The 19,918-nt window shown below is 44.2% G+C and overlaps 1 protein-coding gene across 1 annotated transcript; it reads left to right on the forward strand.

The window, feature by feature from the left end:
• Nucleotides 1-910: 910 nt before the first annotated feature.
• LOC139066164 (zinc finger protein OZF-like) lies at nucleotides 911-16,029 on the forward strand. The gene is made up of 2 exons (XM_070548297.1): nucleotides 911-1,428; nucleotides 12,129-16,029. The coding sequence occupies exons 1-2, from the start codon at nucleotides 1,218-1,220 to the stop codon at nucleotides 13,265-13,267; spliced, it is 1,350 nt and encodes a 449-aa protein (XP_070404398.1). The 5' UTR covers nucleotides 911-1,217; the 3' UTR covers nucleotides 13,268-16,029.
• Nucleotides 16,030-19,918: the final 3,889 nt, after the last annotated feature.

A 19,918-nucleotide genomic window follows, 5' to 3' on the forward strand; every position in this document is an offset into this window, starting at 1 on the left:
ATCAAATATGGTTATATATTGAGAAAAATATATATTTAATTATAAAAGAGAATTAAAAATATTAAACACTCAAAAGTATCGAAAATTGGTACCGTTAAGTACCGGTATCAAATACGTAGGTACCGGGAATTAGTACCGGATCGATTCACATGTCAAAGGTACCCATCCCTATGCCCCCGCGACCCAGACCCGGATAAGCGGAGGAAGACAACGACGATGACGTTTAACTCATTCACTGCCAGCGTTTTTCAGCGTTTTTACTGTTTTTTTTTAAGTCACAGAACGTTGCTCTTTGATGATGTCAACGCCAAAACTACCAAAACAAAGCGGAGACTCGCCTCTTACATCAGGAAGAATCCGTGCTGGAATTGTGATCCGTAAAAGCTTTTCCGGTTCTCGCCTCACTTTTTTTTTTACAGCAGCGACCCTAGACGATCTCCTAACGCATAGATTTTCTGCTTCTTGATCACGTGACGTGTACTTGTACTTCTCTTGATGTGGCACACCTGTGAGGTGGGATGGACTATCTCAGCAAAGCAGAAGTGCTCACTATCACACATTTAGGCTGATTTGTGAACAATGTTTGAGAGAAATGGTAATATTGTGTATCTGGAATGAATTTTAGATCTTTAAGTCCATCTCATGAAAAATCGGAGCAGAAATAAAGGTGTTGCGTTTATATTTTTGTTGACTGTGTATATATACACTGCATCCGGTCCAGCCTTCCGTGGGAGTACCTGCTCCGGTGGCTTACTATATATATATATATAGTGATGGAAGTTTTTATTGTTCCTAAAGTAGAAATCTGTTTTTATCTAAATGAAGTTCATGTTCTTGTTCCTTTTTCCCACATCATGTAGCCAGTATCACTCATGGTGTAAATATAAAGGTATGGTGGTCTGTAACATCATGTGTCTGTGTTTCCTACAGATGTTCCACAGCTGGTGCTGGTTAAAGAAGAAGCTCCTGAAGAACAGAGTGCTGGTGTGGACCAGCAGGACCCAGAACACCTCCACATAAAGGAGGAACAGGAGGAGCTCTGGACCAGTCTGGAGGGAGAGCATCTCTGTTTGAAGGAGGAGACTGAAGCTGTCGGGTTTCCTGTTACTGCTGTTTCTATAAAGAGTGAGGATGATGAAGAGAAACCTCTGGTCTCACAGCTTCATCAGCAGCAAATAGAAGACAGAGATGTTCCAACCAGCAGCTCAGCTGACCAGATGGCAGCAGAAACTGGTGGAGGAGCAGGAACTAGCAGGAACCCAGATCTGAACCCTCATGAACAAACATCTGATTCTTCAGAGACTGAAGTTAGTGGAGATGATGAAGATGATGATGGTGTGAATCTGGACGCTGAGCTCTCAGACTCTGGGTCTGAAACTGGAGATGAAGATGATGACTGGAATGAGAGCAGGTCTTCTGAGTCAGATGGTAAGTCTGTCAACAAGTTCTTCACAAGTGGTCTCTCCAGAGACACGTGAGGGAGACAAGTCATCCAGCAATAAGGTCTTCAGGCTGTTTGGTTCATAAGAAATGTGTTAGAGTGAAGCAACATGTAGACTCGTGCAGGAAAGTCCAGAAGAAACCTAAATCATTTAGTCATGATGAGTGTGGAGAAAGGTTTACTACAAATGTAAATAAACAAATCACATGAGAGTCCACACATAGCAGCTGCTGTTCCAGAGTATGGGCCAGCCTCATCCCACCCATACTCTGCTTCTGGCCGCTAACAAGATGTGTGTGTGTGTGTGTGTGTGTGTGTGTGCGTGCGTGTGCACGCGTGCGTGTGTGTGTGCGTGTGTGTGTGTGTGCGTGCTCACGCGCGTGTGTGTGTGTGTAAGTGTAGTGTCAGGAAGGTCCTCTTATTTGTGACAAAGGTCACATTTTCCCAGCTGGGTCAGACTGTAACTTTTAGTTCCACAGATTAAAGAGGAGCCCTGATGACTAAAGAATATCATCCTTTATCTGCTGCTGTTCCGTCCCAGAAGAAGGACACTTCAAGTTTCACAATAATAATTTAAATAATAATTTTAATAAACTCTTTGACTTTATTGAGGTTTATTATAATCATCATAATTTATCTCTTGGTTCAGTATAAATGTATTTTTAATTACTGAAATGAATTATTATGCTTTGGGTATAATTATGATTATGGTTGATGATCAGTAATGTGTGTTCAGCAAATCAGAAGGTCAACTTCCTCTTTATCCATCTAACACAGAGCTTATCCAGAGTAAAGTGTAATCTGCCATCACATGTCTTCCTCTCATAACCAAAGCTTTCTTGCTCTGAGAGAGGGCATGTTCTGAGGAGTTTGTTAAATCTAACTTTCCAGACGCAAAACACCAGTTCGTGAACCAACCACCATCACTGAGGATACGGGAACAGCTGTCCCTAACCTCCACCTGCTGTTCTGTCACACCGATAAGAAAAGCTACGAATAAACGCAAGTGCAACCAGCTGACGCAAAAACTCCTCCAGAGTTATTGTGTCTCACCCTGTCCTGTCTTCTCTTAGGTTTTAGTCTTTGTCTCCGTTAATTGCTCCCACCTGCCTCTTGTTTCCCAATCACCATAGCTCCCGCTCCTCGTGTATTTAAACCCCTTCTGTTCTGTGTTCCATGTCGTGTCATTGTTTCAGTGTCCAGCGTGTGTATTTAATAAACTCATGTTAAACGGACTTACCTGTTCGCCTTCTTCCTCCCCGCATTTGGATCCTACCTCCGCTCCACTCACCAGGCACGCTTGTGACAGAATGACACGACCCGTTAAAGGATCCATCGGAGAGATTCTTCCGTGGGAGTACCTGCTCCGGTGGCTTACCCCGACCCACCAGCCGGCTTCTCCCTCTCCGGCCCCAGGCGTTCCTCGCCGCCCTTCCGGAACCGGATGGGAGTTTGGATGGGGAGACGCTCCCGGATCGCTGCGGTTATGAGGGCACGAGGCTGGCTGTCTGTTCCCCGGGAGTCGGTCCACGGCGTGGGGACAGACGCCGGACTCCACCACCATCCGGTGTCTCGGGACGGAGCTGTGAGCCCGCATCTGCCCCTGCCCAGCGCGGCAGTTTGGACACGCCCCCGGCCAGACCACCAGTCCCGTCTCCTGCCGAACCGGCGCCTCCGTCGTCTGCAGGGAGAGGAGCAGCACTCGCAGCCCAGCTGATAGAGCTCCAGGCGGAGCTCGGCCGGTTCCGCCAGCTCATCAGCCTCCAGGAGTCTCACCTGGACGCTCTAACCTCCCCGAACCACCAGGAGAGGGTCTCGGGCCAGCATGCAGCTTCCTCATCTCTGAGCCAGAGGAGCAAGCCCGGGGTTCACCCAGCAGAGCTCGCCGGTCTCCGGGCTGAGCTGGTCCAGCTCCATCGGACGCTCAGCCTAAAAGAGCTACAGCTGGACGATCTGTCCTCCCTCCTCTCATCGTTCCCAGCACCACCAGTTCTCACACAGTCTGTTCCAGCGTTGGCCCTGGTGGACGCACCATCTCCAGTTCCAGCGGTGGTCCCGGAGGTCGCACTGCATCCGGTCCAGCCTATCCGGCAGCTACCCCCGTAGCGGCCCTGCCTCCGGCCCAGAAGCTGACGGATCGGGCCCAGAAGCTGACGGTACCGGCCCATAAGCTGACAAATAGGGCCCAGAAGCATAGGGTACCGGCCCCGAAGCAGACAGTACCGGATCCGGTCCAAAAGTCGGCGGTCCAAAAGTCGGCGGTCCAAAAGTCGGCGGTCCAAAAGTCGGCGGTCCAAAAGTCGAGGGACCAGAATTCGAGGGACCAGAAGCCGACTCCCCCGGACCAGAAGCAGACGGTTCCGTTTCTGGTCCAGAGGTCGACGGTCCAGAAGCCGGCGGCTCAGAGACCGGTGGTCCAGACACCGGAGGACCAGAAGCCAAGGGTCGACGCCTCCAGTCCAAGGGTCGACGCCTCCGGTCCAAGGGTCGACGCCTCCGGTCCAAGGGTCGACGCCTCCGGTCCAAGGGTCGACGCCGCCGGTCCAAGGGTCGACGCCTCCGGTCCGAGGGTCGACGCCTCCAGTCCAAGGGTAGACGCCCCCAGTCCAGTCCCGGAGTGGTGAATCTGACGACGGTTCCGTTGCTTTTCAGCGGCTCGGTGTTCGATCCACTTCAGCCCCAGGCCTCCCGCATGCTGTCTGGAGCCGTAGCAACGAGTGTGTCTTTCAACGCCAGTTGAACTGAACAAAGACAAGATAAGTTTCGTTTGTCTCCCTTTTATAGACTCTGTGGTCCGGCGGGAAGACTCCGTGTGGTTCCAGCACATGCGCAGAACTTGTTTCCGGTATTCGACGCTGCTTCCGGGAGCAGGGAATCCTGTGAAATGAAGTCACTGCTGGCGCTGGAATATATTCTGCTTTTCAGAGCGCAGATGACACAGTTTTTGGAGAAATTACTGCATAGCAATTTCTCATGAGGGCAGAACCTCAACATTCCCCCTTTTGGTTTCGGGGATCGCGCCAAAGCTCGATCGTCGGAAGCACAGATGGGTTCTTCCCTCAGGAACGTTGGTCGACTTGATCGTCGGAAGCACAGATGGGTTCTTTGTCTTTGGTCTTTGTCTTGGATCCTGGTCAGGCACAAAACAAAAGAGGATAGGAAACAGGATAGTCCCCACGCGCATAACGAGGAGGAGCCACCCACGCAGGTGGTACGCAATGATGTCGTCTATGCGAGAGGTAGTCGTGTGGAAGGAGGGAGGCCGGCGGGCGGTTGACTTCACGAGGGGACAAAAGGGGACAAGGATCAAGCAGTCCACAGTCCATGGGGACAAGGGGACAGGGATCAGGCAGTCCATGCAGTGTTTCCCCTAGGAATTTTTCCAGCTGTGGCGGGTGGGGTGGGGGGGCTTGGGGAGAAATTATGACACGTCTCTAAATAAAGTAAAATTTTCCAGTGCAGATTGGAGACAACCCATAGAAGCACTGATTTGATCTCATTTCAGAGAAAAATAGAACAGGTTAGATGCACCTAATAAATAAAATTACTAACAAACTCAGGATTCTTTCTTTTCTTCACTGTTCTGGTGCTGAAAACATCACTAATGCGGATCAAAGGAGATACACAGATGAATGCACCTCTTATTATTTGGAAACTACATTTACTGCAGCTGGCAGAGGCAGAGATTGTTTCTATTGATACACGGAGTGTACAGAATCATTTTAAATTGTAATAGGGGAAGACTGCAGGAGGGAGCGGTAAAATACAGGGGGTCCCAGCAAAAACAAGAAACTACGAGTCTGATGAAACCCGCTGATTTTCCATCAGGCAGTCACGGGGCAGCTCCAGCGACCCAGTGACCGAGCTCAGTCCGGTACCGACACCGGCTCGGCAGAGGGTGGACGAGCCGAGGCGGCGTCGTGCTCTGCTTAAGAAGCGGTGTTATTTTCCTGCTTCAGAAGAAGCGTCCAACGTGTTTTTACTCTGTCTCCGAGACATGTCACGTCACTAAGTTGTTAGCGCCGCGCGCTAAGGAAACCCTGCGTTCCTCTTCGGAACGAAAACCTCGTTGTCGCTCAGCCGCGGCGAAGCCATGTTTGTTCACACACAAGTGAAAACAAGCGGGGCACTAATACATTACTATGACTCACTCTGATTGGTTAAGGGTCAAACAAAGGCGTGTCATTTGCCTGGGGTAAGTTCCATTTTCATTCAGAGGCAGAAATTCAACAGCAGAGCTGTGAATCGTGATAAAACGGTCTCTCAAAAATGACAGACCGTCAGATGTGTAGATCGTAAAACTGTCTAAAATCGTCATATCGCCCAGCCCTACATCCGGGTTCTCTATTTGATACATCACAGCGTCGAGCTCCTCGCTACGCTGTTCTTCAGTGAGGCCCCTAAAGGGGTAGTCGGGTTCCCGGGTGATCCCAACCAGTTTGGACAGCATTTGTCCAGAAAATAGGCCAGGTTCATAGTCGTGGGCCACAGCGCCACCTGGTTGCTGGGAGCTGGTCAGGTCACTACTCTGATCCCCCATTTTAAACAACCGAACCAAAAATAGCCTAGCAGAGCTTTGCAAAGCTCAAAAGCTGCACTTCGTGGCAGCAACTGCTAGCTTGTAGCAGAAACACTAAATTAACCTCTTGGTGCTGTAGCGTTATGAATATTATAATTGTCTGCCCTTAACAGCTGCCCCTTCACACAGTAACATCGCCAAGGTCGGGTGCCTGTTTCAGTACGTTTACATTCCAGGAGAAGAGACAGAAGAAGAGAAGAAGAACGCTTTCCATTAATTAATCAAAGTACTTTATTAGTGATAAAGCTAATCAGAGCATATGTTGATCATTAATCAGGTGAATGATCTGTGAAATAAAGATGTCATGAGTTATGTGTTTAATGAATAAACAGGACTGCACCAGACAGACTGATCTACATTACCATGGAAACGCATGACACATTGTTTTCAACCAATCAGAACTTTCGTCTGTCGTAGAGAGAATCTGGGTTGTTTAAGTTGTCCAATCCGGTTTACTAAGATTTGTAAACAATTAGGGGATATAAAACAAGGCAACGCCATTTTAAACTCAGTTCCATTTTAACTTCAGTTCTGTTCAGTTGGAGATCCTAAGGAGTTCCATCGTCATCATTAAGAAAGTTGCAGACTGGCCAGATGCACTTTCCTACTTTAAACTGAGAACTGTCAAGCTGGAGATTTCCGTCATTTGAACAACAAGACGACGTTCCTTCAAAATAAGAGTTGAACTCGCTGACACCTGCCGCTGCTACCGGAGTCGACCCTCAGACGGGCTTTGTAGGGCTGCGACCGCTGCTCCACCAGCTCCAGTACATCAGAAGGTCCGAGGACCTGGCATTTCCTGATCTAACACGGGAGGCTCCAGACGGTACGTGGTTACGGCAGAATTGCTGCTCATGTCATCAGCTTCTGAAGCCTCGTGGTAGCCTAGTCATAACAACCAGATTCGCTACGTCAGCCTAGAGATTCTGAACAGCACACACACACGCACCAACACTATAACATCTAAATCCATATGCATACATCACAGAGATAGTCCTGGGAGATTGTAAGAATTATAATTATAGAAATTAAAGATTCTTAAACGATCCCAACTCTCTCTTTTCTTGTCTCTCAGTCAATACAGAGTGTTTAAGTAAACTCCCTGATGATAAAAACAACCGCTTCTGATTATTATACTTAGATCTAATTACAGTGTATAAATATACAAACTACAGATCACTACAGTGCACACAGGTTTTAGCGTTTAAAAATGCATGGAGATGCCGTGACTAATGCATAAAATACTATTCCCTTCAGTATTTTAGCAAAAAGCTGTACCGGTGCGTTGCCGTAGCAACGTCTTACAACACTTGCAGTGTTAAAAGTGCTATTTATTCCTTCAGAATATTAGCAAACTGTGTTATCAGTCTTTGATTGAAGGTTTTGGTTAGTTTTCTTAGCCACTGTGAGTTAACGTTGCTAAATTAACAGTTGATTTTAGTCCAAAAGGTTAGCCAGAATTACTGTCTTACCCACTCCTTTAAACAAGCTCTGCGTTGTTGGTGAGAGATTGATGCAGCTTCTAGGTTTCTAAAACAAGATGGCTCTCCGTCTTGACCGGGCCGGCCAGGAGAGGGAGCCAAAACACTGCTCAGTGAAATCAGCACCAACCCGTTGTCAGCTGGTTCAAGGCTGACCAGCCACAAGGAACCAAAGAATTTGTTTGTGCGTACAAAAATCCATCTGCAGTGTATCGCTGCCTTAACACGGGCTGCACCAATTATGTTGTGATTATTGGGCACGAATAATTTGTAAGATTTAACTTACTTTTTGGATTCTTCAATAAAATTCGTAAATATGGAAATATTTACCTATTTTATTACGTAATTAGGATATCTGGAGATACCCTTGGGGCACCACCCTCTTTAACAAAGGAACAATGAATCCAAACCTCTTATCAATCTTGTCTAAACGTTCCGTGAATCTTTAACGAGCTGCAGTTAATTTTTCATATCACACAAACAAACTCAATCTGAGACAAAAATCTTAATTGGCAATACATTTATTAACTAATACAGGGGTGTCAAACTCAAACTCACACGGGGCCGAAATGAAACTCTGGGACGGAGTCGAGGGCCAAACTTAATATTTTTGAAAAAGTGACGGCAAATTTGCACATTTTCTTTATCAACGTATATGCAATTTTGAACCTTTAAATTTGGAAACAAACATATTTCTGCATTAACACTGAATGTGGAATAACCAAATTACACACGAGCAAGTCAGTTTTAAATAAAACACATCAGTGGTATTCATTACTTGTGGTATAATCAGCATTTTATAAATCTATTCAGGATTTATGTTTCCTTGTTTATTCGTTTATTGTTTATTCTCCTTTTTTTCTCCTGTAATACGTGTCATCGCTGCTGTGACATCTAGCTTTCCCCACTGAGGAACAATAAAGGGATTTTCTATTCTATTCATCTATCTGCAGCCTTTCCACTTCCTGTTTACTGTAGGTTAAATCTTTTCTCACGGGCCAACAACAAAATAAAAATATCATTTTATCTTAAATGAAAATGCAACATCTCACCTGTTAACTTTCATGTTGTGGAGCAGAAAAAGAGCATAAAACCAACATATTTAAAGCTCAGTTTGTTCCACTGGTTTACTGTGATGCTCACCTGTTCCAGACAGATACCTGCATCATGGGGTTGATCTGAGCTGAGGAGGAGACTCCTGTTGTTTTGTTCATCTTCATCATAATAATGACAACATTAGATGACAACAGGTGCTCACATAGGTTTGTGCTGATGAACATGTCTGAGCAGCTTGACCACGTTGTTGTGTGTCGGGGAGGAAACAACAGCAACCACAGAGTCATGCTGGTTTGAGCGTGTCGCTGCTCGCTGGAGTTATATCGGCTCTGTCTGGAAGTTAGCTGAAAAACTTTCTCTTTTAAGTCGTGAACACATTACTGAGCGGCTAGAATCTCCGTTTCTGGGCTTCAACGTCAGAAAATAGCTGAGTGAACTCAGCGCTGAGTGAGAGGAGTGTAGCTTGTCCGAGACAGCAGAGCTGCAGAGACCGGCAGCAGGAGCTGAAAAAACACAAAGGAGGGAGCTTCGTCGGCTCCGCGCTGACGCCGCAAAGCATCATGGGAGTTGAAGTATTTGCGGTAAAATCGGCCAGCGGGCCAGTTTTAATATATTTTTGATATTTATTTCGCGGGCCACATAAAAATGCTCCGCGGGACGCATCTGGCCCGTGGGCCTTGACTCTGACATATGTGAACTAATATAATCACTTCAGCTCCTTCTGAAGCGTTTAGCCAATCAATATTAACCAACTGATTTTATCAAATGCATAACAAACAATAAAACAATGAAATTATACTGTAAAACAATCTGACCCAATGGGTGTGTGTGTGTGTGTGGGGGGGGGGGGGGGGGGGTAGCGCAGACCCTCAGTTCTGTGTATGAGCTGTGGGTGTATGGGACTTTTTTCTTTCTCCCCACCACACTGAACTCAGTGTGTGTGGGAGCCTTCACCATGATGTGAGCAACTTTCATACACAGTAAAACTTGACAAACTTCACAACCGCTTCACAAAAATCAAGAAACAACACAAGATCAATCGTAAATGAATATCTAATATTTGTTAATGCTGTGGCCACAGCTTAACAACTTAGACATTAAACTGAAAGAAAAGATCTTACTTCAGTTGTTCCGATGGCGTTTTTGGTATGGGAAATAGAGAAACCGTTTTTCTATTTTGAAGCAAACCATGCGGTGGAATGCTTCTTCTGAATTATATTAGAGAACGGGAAGAGAAAGATCGACAGAAGAAAAAAAACTCTCGACTCATCGAATCCGAAGCGTCTCCCGGAGTGGTGAATCTGACGACGGTTCCGTTGCTTTTCAGCGGCTCAGTGTTCGAACCACTTCAGCCCCAGGCCTCCCGCGTGCTGTCTGGAGCCATAGCAACGAGTGTGTCTTTCAACGCCAGTTGAACTGAACAAAGACAAGATAAGTTTCGTTTGTCTCCCTTTTATAGACTTGGCGGTCTGGAGGGAAGACTCCGTGTGGTTCCAGCACATGCGCAGAACTTGTTTCCGGTATTCAACGCCGCTTCCGGGAGCAGGGAATCCTGGGAAATGAAGTCACTGCTGGCGCTGGAATATATTCTGCTTTTCAGAGCGCAGATGACACAGTTTTTGGAGAAATTACTGCATAGCAATTTCTCATGAGGGCAGAACCTCAACACCATCCAGCTCTGCACTCGACATCATTCCATCCTCTATTGTTAAAAATGTTTGCCCACCTATTTCAAATATGGTTCATAATGTAATCAACTCTAGTCTGCAGTGTGGGGAAGTTCCAAAGAGTCTGACAAGAGCTGTAATCAAACCCCTTCTTAAGAAACCCAGTCTTGATGTCTCGGTATTATCCAATCATCAACCTGTTTCTACGCAGCTATTTCTTTCTAAGGTTGTTGAGAAAGTCGTTTTTAAGCTATTGTCAGACCATTTAGATAATATCAATATTAAGAAGTTTTGCAACCAGCTTTTAGAGCAAAGCATAGTATTGAAACTGTGCTTGTGAGAGTGTTCAATTATGTTTACCAATATACTGATCTGGGTGACAGTCTTTTTTTATTCTTAGATCTGACCGCTGCTTTTGATACTCTTGATCAGGTTATACTTCTTTTTTTGGTCTCTGGTTCAGCACTCTTCTGGATGAGTTTCTGCCTGTCTGACAGGTATGTGACTGTTAAGATTGGTAGTTTCTGCTCAATTGATGCTCCCCTGAAATATGGGGTCCCACAGGGCTCTGTACTTGGTCCTCTGCTTTTCGATTTGTATTTGCTCCCTCTTGTGGCCATCTTTAGGAAATATGAGCTTGACTTTCATCTTTATGCTGATGACTGTCAGGTCTATGCTCCTGTTAAAGCTAAGGATTTAGCTCTGAGTTGTCTTCGTGAGGTTAATGATTGTGAATGGGTTGTAATTTTCTCCAGATTAGTGAGTCTAAGACTGAGTTGATTATGTTTGCACCAAGTGGTGCTCCTGTAGTTACTCAGTCTCATATGATGCAAAGGATGTTGTGTCTAATTTGGGTGTTAAGAATGATTCTCAGCTTAAATTTGATGTTCAAGTCAATAATGTGGTTCAAATATGCTTTTTTCACCTAAAGAATCTTTATAAGTCTTTTTGATGAGGAATCGTTTTGAGAAGCTTATTCGTGCATTTAATGCATTTTGTTAAGACTACTGCAATAGTCTTTACTTGGGTGTTGATCATGGATGTATTGCTAGGCTGCAGCTAGTTCAAAATCTGCAGCCCGTCTTTAGACTGGCACTGGTCGATTTGATCATACCACTCCAGTTGTTGCCTCTCTGCATTGGATCCCAGTTCAGTTCTATGTTGAATTTAAGATTTTGGTTCTGGCCTACAAATGTTTAAATGGCCTTGCTCCTAGCTCTTTATCTGGAATTCTATTGCCATATGTCCCATCTTGTGGATTAAGGTCAGCTGACCTAGTGAGCAGAACTAACTGTCATCACAAGCTGCTGATCTAGCAGCATGATGCTCATTATTATTTTATGGGTTACAGACGAGTGTTGATGCTCTGTGTTTTTATTTCTGCAGCGAGCCTTACAAACTCACCTCACTCCACACACAGTTTCTTCTTAAAACACATATTACATTTACTGTTTTGACTCATTTTAACGAGCTTCCTCCATGCCGTGATTTCATTGTAGGATACAAACTTTACAGCACTCTCACAGAGTAAATGTTCGGCAGATATGTTTGTTTACATTTTTGCCCCTGCGCATCTACAGTGCGCTTACAGTACCCTACAGTCAGGGTATCTCTAGGCTCCACAGTCGCAGCGACGAACAGCTGGTTTGAGCGGCTCTGAGAGGTGTAAATGAGAATTTGCAGATAGCATTTTTTCCTTCTACCAATCGCATAGTGATGTCTGGACTTAAAAGCAACTCATTAGATTCGTAGTTATTTGTTAAAGTAATGCATTACCATAAATAGTAATGTGTTTACCAACATTGGTTATGTATATTACTGATTGCAAAAACACCCCTAGGTCTTTTGTCTTGTGTTTTTATTGAATATTTTTCTTTTATATATTTCTGCTTGGTTCACTGCAGTTTCAAGGAAGAGAGAAGAGATGGACGAGAAACCTCTGCTCTTACTTTTCCACAACCATCAAATGAAAGACGGAGGTGTCCCAACCAGCAGCTTGGCTGGGCAGATGACAGCAAAAGTTGGTGGAGGAGCAGAAACTAGCAAGAACCTAGATCTGGACCCTAATGAAAAGACATCCGATTCTTCAGAGACTGAAGTTAGTGGAGAAGATGAAGATTATGTGAATCTAGACTCTGAGCGTTCAGACTCTGGGCCTGAAACTGGAAACGGAGACCATGGCTGTAATGAGAACAAGTCTTCGAAGTCAGATATTAAGACAGTCAACAAATCATTTAGCTGCCCTGTGTGTGGTATACGGTTCCTCCACAAGTGGTCTGTTCAGGAACATGTGAGAGTAACAAGTCATTCAGCAGTAAAGTCTTCAGAGTGTTCGGTTAATACAAAATGTGTGAAAGAGAAGCAACATGGAGGCTCATGTAGAAAAGTCCAGAAAGAACCAAAATCATTTAGTTGTGATGACTGTGGGAAAAGATTTAGCCTAAAGTCCAGTTTAACCCGTCATATGAAAGGCCACACCGGGGAGAAGCCTTTTGCCTGTGAGCTCTGTGGACAAAGATTTAGCCATAAACATAGTTTAAACACACACATGAGAGTCCACACAGGAGAGAAGCCTTTTGCCTGTGAGCTCTGTGGATACAGATGTACCCAAAAGTCAGATTTAAACACACACATGAGAGTCCACACAGGGGAGAAGCCTTTTGCATGTGAGCTCTGTGGACAAAGATTTAGCCAAAAAAATAATTTAAACACACACATGAAAGTCCACACTGGAGAGAAGCCTTTTGCCTGTGAGCTCTGTGGATACAGATGTACCCAAAAGGCAAGTTTAAACTATCACATGAAAGTCCACACAGGAGAGAAGCCTTTTGCCTGTGAGCTCTGTGGATACAGATGTACCAAAAAGTCACATTTACATGATCACATGAAAGTCCACACAGGAGAGAAGCCTTTTGCCTGTGAGCTCTGTGGATACAGATGTACCAAAAAGGCAAGTTTAAATAATCACATGAAAGTCCACACAGGAGAGAAGCCTCCGCCTGTGAGCTGTGTGGACAAAGATTTAGCCGAAAGACACATTTAAAGAGACATACGAGCATCCACACAAGGCTTGAGAGATTTATTTAACAACAGTACTTCCAAATGTACTATTCAGTTTTTTTTACAACCTTAATGTTAGTCTTGTACCTCTGCTCAACTACCGTTGATCAAGTCCTTACTCGGCCCTTGAGCCACCTCTTCTTTTGATTTTCTTTTTCAAATCTCCTTTGTTTTTTAAACTCAGACCTTAACCAAACATTGAGATGTTCATTCATGAATTCTGAATGCAAAAAAATATTACTTAAAGCAGGGGTGGACATTAACTTCAAAACCAACCGGCCAGCCGGGCCGGTAACTCTGAATATTTACCGGCCCCGCCAAGAATCTACCGGCCCCGCTGGTCAGCTGCCAAAACGAGTCAAAATAACAACTGAACCGTTTTAAATGTAATAAACCTTTATTTTGTACACATTCACAAACATAATAACGTATTCAAGTTTGAATTTGTTTGTTCCCTCAACAAAACTCGATTTTGTCGTTGCATACTTCCGGCATACAACGCAGTACATCACCGACTCCGCTTTGCTGTACTCGAGCCATCGGCTATGTTCGAGATGAGCCAGTTCTGTGCAGATTAGACCAGCGGTGATCAGCGAGCAGTGCATGCCGGTTAGATTTGTGTCCGAATTGACGCCGACGTGCTCTGACGTCATGCATACATAGACAACGATAACCTCGTGAGATCAAGGCGGCCGCAGATTTTGGAGCAAGGTGCTACATTTGCTCTCCCTCGGCTGCAAAACCTAGAGGATGACGGGAAACGCCTGGCTCTCACCTGATCTAAGATCTGATTGGTTCATATTTTGATCCAAACATCCGGTGGTAGAACATGAAATGTTAGTTGTTCACATGTATTCTGTAAATCATGTTACGTTGATGATGATAACTATATAGGCCATAAAGAGAAATGTGTTTTGTGTTCTTTTGTCATGTTTCCTATGAGCACACTAAACCTACAGCTGCTAACCGTTACTTATTATTACAGTCATGTTTTCATATACAATATATGATATCCACAAACACGTGAGGATGTGTTTCAGCTGCTAACAGGCACCAGAATTAAAATTGAACAAGTGTGAATGCTAACGCGATATCGTCATCCATCGTCACCCCCGAGCTACACATGTAGGAAAATCCAAGAGATTCAACTCGCAGAAACAACTGGTTCACACCATAGGCGCTCTCTCTCTCTCTCTCTCTCTCTCTCTCTCTCTCTCTCTCTCTCTCTCTCTCTCTCTCTCTCTCTCTCTCTCTCCCTCTCTCTCACGTAGAGAAAAAGAGCTGAGGAAATGGAGGACAAGTTAAAAGAAAAACTACAGCTGAGCTGAGGCGCGCCTCGAATGGGGCGCGTCTGATCTGAACTGAGGAGCGGCGAGCAGCGGCCGGATTTCGTGAGCAATTCGCTTCTCGGCGCTTCGGGCGCTTCCGCGGCCGGTGTGTCCCCGGCAAAACGCCGGCTTTCAGCCACTCCCCCCGCTGCTTCCGTCTTCTCTCGCCTGTTTTCCAGGCGATGCGCTGCTCAACTCGAACACGGCCATTCTCTGCGCCTCCCGTCTTCTTTAAACCGCCAAGAATCATTCCACGTACGCACACGCTTCTCTGCTTCATACCGTTTCGAACTGTCTCGCTCCTCCTCACCAGTTTTAAAGCGTTTTGCCGGAGATTTCATCAAGAAATCCCTTCCCTGTGGTGGCGCGATCTCCCTGCGTGCTTGTGTGTTTCTAGCGTGGTTCCACTTCGTCTTTAATAGTGAACTTATAGTTCACGTGACTATAACTAGAATGTGCAGTACGTGCACGAATCGTACAAGTGCAGTACGTGGCTAGAGGCGCGCAGGTTCACGCGCACGAAACGAAAACTGCGGCTTCCTACAGGGCGGGGCCATGATGCAGGTGAAAGCCGGTGTGTAAATGACAAATAAGGCTTGGGCGCCACCCGGGCGGTAAGTCGTCAAGTATTTACCGCCCGACGAGAAAATTTAGCGCCATTGGCGCTCGGGCGCTTTAAAGGTCCACCCCTGTAAAGATTAAGAAAAAACTGTTATACCCTCCTGTATTTAAGAAACAGACTAGATAACAGGCACATGATGGTTGTAGTACATAACCCACTGCAATTTAAAGCTGTTAGATACCGATGGCGTCTGCTTTAAACAATTTATCTGTATATAAAATAATAGCATACAATGTTGTAATAACTGCAGCTTAAAAAGAAGGCGAGCTGAGCTATTGAAAGCTGAACTCTTGTTTTTGGCTAAAAACACTGTGGTTCTAAGACAAAATGTTTACCCAAAGGGATTTTAACGGAGACGCTTCTGTCTGTGGCAATTTTACTCGCTTGGTTCTAACGAATTAGATCCTATCTCCTTCCACAACGTCACTATTTTAGCTTCGTCGGCGAGGCCTAGATTTGAAGAGTATCGGGACTTATAGGCTTAATTACGTTCAATAGTACACCTCTTTGGCGGCAAAGGATCCATGCACTGGTTTCAGCGTTGACTTAAGCTGGTTTAAGCGTATATTTTGTGGTGTTCAAACGCAAAGCTTCTTCTGCTATCGTGGCTAAAAACGTAACACTGTGTTAGTTTTAAGCTAAGCATGTGCGCGCGGTAGTGATGTGACGAATTTTGTTCACAATCACTCTTTCAGACTAAGTCTTGGTGTTCCAAAAAGTCCATATAATTTACCGGAAAAGGATATTTCAGTAGATCAGGCTGACTAGCGACTAGCTTTTTTTTTTTTTTTCAAATCAAATCAAATCACTTTTATTGTCATGTCACATGTGCAGGTACACCGGTACAGTGCATGCGAGTGAAATTCTTGTGTGCTTCTCTGATGCAAAAGGCTTCTTTCCTGTGTGGACTCTCATGTGTGTGTATGCTTTGTGCTAGCGTTTGTCAGGAGACACAACGTGTCAAACAAGGTGACGAATAAACGTTTAAACACACTAGTAAACACACAAGAAAACACACATTCACTTACTTTTAGCAATTAGGATGTTGTTTGAAACAGTCCTACAGACTCGGCTGATTATTTTGCTGCATCAGAACTACCGGATGTTTATGCCGGAGTCGGTGTTACAGTAAAAAGCTTCCCTCCCGGAAGTTCTGGGGGAAGAAAATTAAAGAGACACAACTCCCGTTTTTAGAAAATATTTAAAATAAAACAAGGAAATAGCGTGTTTTGATCTGAAAAAGAATGGCAGGCTCACGAATTACAGTGAGGCAAAAAAGTATTTAGTCAGCCACCGATTGTGAAAGTTCTCCCACTTAAAATGATGACAGAAGTCAGTAATTTACATCATAGGTACATTTCAACTGTGAGAGACAGAATGTGAAAAAAAACATCCATGAATTCACATGGCAGGATTTTTAAAGAATTTATTTGTAAATCAGGGTGGAAAATAAGTATTTGGTCACTTCAAACAAGGAAAATCTCTGGCTCTTACAGACCTGTAACGTCTTCTTTAAGAAGCTTTTATGTCCTCCACTCGTTACCTGTATTAATGGCACCTGTTTGAACTCATTATCTGTATAAAAGACACCTGTCCACAGCCTCAAACAGTCAGACTCCAAACTCCAGGAGTCGCCCACCCGCCCCCGCCTTCAACTTCCCCACTCCTCACGCAGCCCCGCCCCAAAGACACGTTCTCCCGCCGGCGTCCCGTCCTATTTTTAGGGTGCAACGAGACTGTTTTTCAGCCCTCTTTCTGAGGTGGTCTGCTTCAGGCTGACCAGGGCCAACACTCCCCCTGCTGACAGCATATTCACACCTTCCACTAGAGCAAGCCTCTGATTGGTGGGTAGGATCAATCCACATGGGCTTATGGCATGCTCAATTCATTCTCATTCATCATCATGCTGATTACCTAGAACCTAAAAATGTCTCTGACTGCATTTCTTGCATACCTAAGCAAGGATGTGTGGAATCAACCGGGCCAAGCTGGGGCCATCTGGAGCTATCCGGGCAGGGTCGACCAGGTACATATGGGAATGGCTCTAAAAGGTTGAAGGATCGATCCCAACTCTGACCAGAATGTGACATAAGCTCCAGCCTACCCAGTTAACACAACCTGAAAATCTTAGCCTCTTACATGCAAATAATGATTTTTAGGAAATTTTTCAAATTTGAAATTTTAAATGATCATAATCCACGTCCACTTTGATCAATCATTACCATATTGATATTGTAGTCTTACGACTCTATAATAATGACAACCACTAAGTTTCGTGCAGATCCATTTAGCCAGTTCAGCAGTATAATTTCTTCCTATTTATAGCGCCCCCTATTGTTGAATCAAGCTGAAAATCAAGATATCCACTTGAATTGACCTCAGGTATGGTGGTTATGAATAGCTTTGAAAAACGTCAAAATCTTTTGAAGTTATGCTAAAAAACAGTTTCATTCCCCAAAAATTATTTAAAAAAATCATATAAAAACAAATAAGCAAAATATCCAAAATCCCTTCACATCGTTTGGTCAGCCGCTCCTCCTCTCTTGTCAGGGAAAGTAGTGATGTGCTTGTGTTGGACGGCCGGGAGGAGTTAACGAAAGTACGTTTGACTTACTATGCAAATTTCTACTAATTAGCATAAGTTTAAATTATTTTTTAAAATACTCATCTAAATTTGACTGAATCAATGAACATACTGGATGAGACCATTTGTTTTTTTACGAATGTAATGGGGAGAAACATGCCATAAACATTTTTGGGGTACAACAGCGCCATCTATTGGATAAAATTCTAATTTTTTTCTGTGATTGTAGATGTCACTATGACTGATTTGATTTGTAACTTTCTGTACAGAATATATATTTTTCATGAGTAAAAGGGCGAAAACTTTTAAAGCCTATTTATAGCCTATAAGCCACGCCCACTTTTTAATCATTTTCAAAATATAGCTTAAGGGTCCAATGATAAACATATCTGCCAAGTTTTGTGGAAATCCATCAAGCCGTTTTGCTGAAACAAACTTTTTGAATCTTTAGCGCCCCCTATTGGTGAATCCAAACAAATTTGCGTAGATAGAGTTTACCGCTCATACTTTGTAAGGGCCTAGAGTCTCATCATTTTATCTTGAAAATTGTTGAAGATATAATCAATTAGGACATGTGCTAGCTAGCGCACTGAATTTGACATGGTGTCATTAACCCAATTTTCAGTAATTCCGCGTTTTTCTTCATCACAATAACTTCTCTTCCTCCATAGATCATATGTTCAAACGTTGAAGTTGATTCGACGAAAATTGACGAATAGGTGATTAAAACTAAGTTTTGCGTTTTTTGAGATCTAGCTAAAAATCTAGTTAGGCAGAAATGGGCGTGGCCAATACAAAAAAGATGCAGAATCATCCAAGGATCATGTCCATATAAAGTTTTTTGACTGTAGGGCCTATGGTTTGGGAGCTAGTAGCTCAAACGTATTCACCTCCGCAATAGCGCCACCTAGGTGCCTCGGGGTCCAGATTCTCTGTCTCATAATTTTAATTAAAAGTTTTACTTTGAGAGCACATTTTCCTGAATGATTAATTGAGATTAATTAATTACAAAGCCTGTAATTAATTAGATTAAAATTTTTAATCAAGTCCCAGCCCTAATATTTATACAATCGATAGTAGTTCATACACCAACTGTCTTGGTCTATATTTCAATCCAAAGATTAATGTTAATTTAAGATAATTAAACTAATGGCAAAAGTTTATTAAACAGAAGACTTAATGGAATCTTTGCTTATTCAATAGCCAAATATATTGTGTGTTTCATTTCAAAGACGAGTCAGGTTTAAAAAGTTAAGAATTTATTACTAACAATTTTAAAGATGACAATTGAAATGACAATTTAAAAATGACAATTTGTAACAGCTTTGATATTAAAACTTGTCATTAAAATCAAACCTGTGTCTGAATGGAAAACTAAAATGAAATGCAATGTTTTGGATGCGTGGATGATATCTCAGAAGATTTCTTTCAGAGAGAGAAACGTGTTCTGGGTGGAAAACGTTTTTGCAGCTAACTGAATTGTTTCTTAGGGAGAACAGCTTCAGACGCCATTTGTCGGAAAGTGTCTACCTCACCCAGTTCAGGAGACCCTCTGTGGATCCGAGATGTCAGGTGGAGATGATGTCCTCCGGGCACGAGGTGGGTAGAAGGACCTTGGTGCGACTCAAATCGGTCCTGAGATGTCTCCGGGTCACAACGACTGATGAAACTAGAACTGCAAGCAGTTATGAACGGGTTCCAAGCCACCAGCGCCAGTCGCCCACCTGGCCCCGCCCTCAACTTCCCCACTCCTCACGCAGCCCCGCCCCAAAGACACGTTCTCCCGCCGGCGTCCCGTCCTATTTTTAGGGTGCAACGAGACTGTTTTTCAGCCCTCTTTCTGAGGTGGTCTGCTTCAGGCTGACCAGGGCCAACACTCCCCCTGCTGACAGCATATTCACACCTTCCACTAGAGCAAGCCTCTGATTGGTGGGTAGTATCAACCCACATGGGCTTATGGCATGCTCAATTCATTCTCATTCATTATCATGCTGATTACCTAGAACCTAAAAATGTCTCTGACTGCATTCCTTGCATACCTAAGCAAGAATGTGTGGAATCATCCGGGCCAAGCTGGGGCCATCTGGAGCTATCCGGGCA

The sequence above is a fragment of the Nothobranchius furzeri genome, chromosome 2 (assembly GCF_043380555.1).
Source record: "Nothobranchius furzeri strain GRZ-AD chromosome 2, NfurGRZ-RIMD1, whole genome shotgun sequence".
NCBI lineage: Eukaryota > Metazoa > Chordata > Actinopteri > Cyprinodontiformes > Nothobranchiidae > Nothobranchius > Nothobranchius furzeri.

Bases quoted from the DNA above. Each gene is read 5' to 3' on its own strand.
- LOC139066164 (XM_070548297.1), top strand. From the start codon at position 1,218: ATGGCAGCAGAAACTGGTGGAGGAGCAGGAACTAGCAGGAACCCAGAT. The intron at 1,429-12,128 runs GTAAGTCTGTCA...GGTTCACTGCAG, and splicing joins CAGGTCTTCTGAGTCAGATG to TTTCAAGGAAGAGAGAAGAG.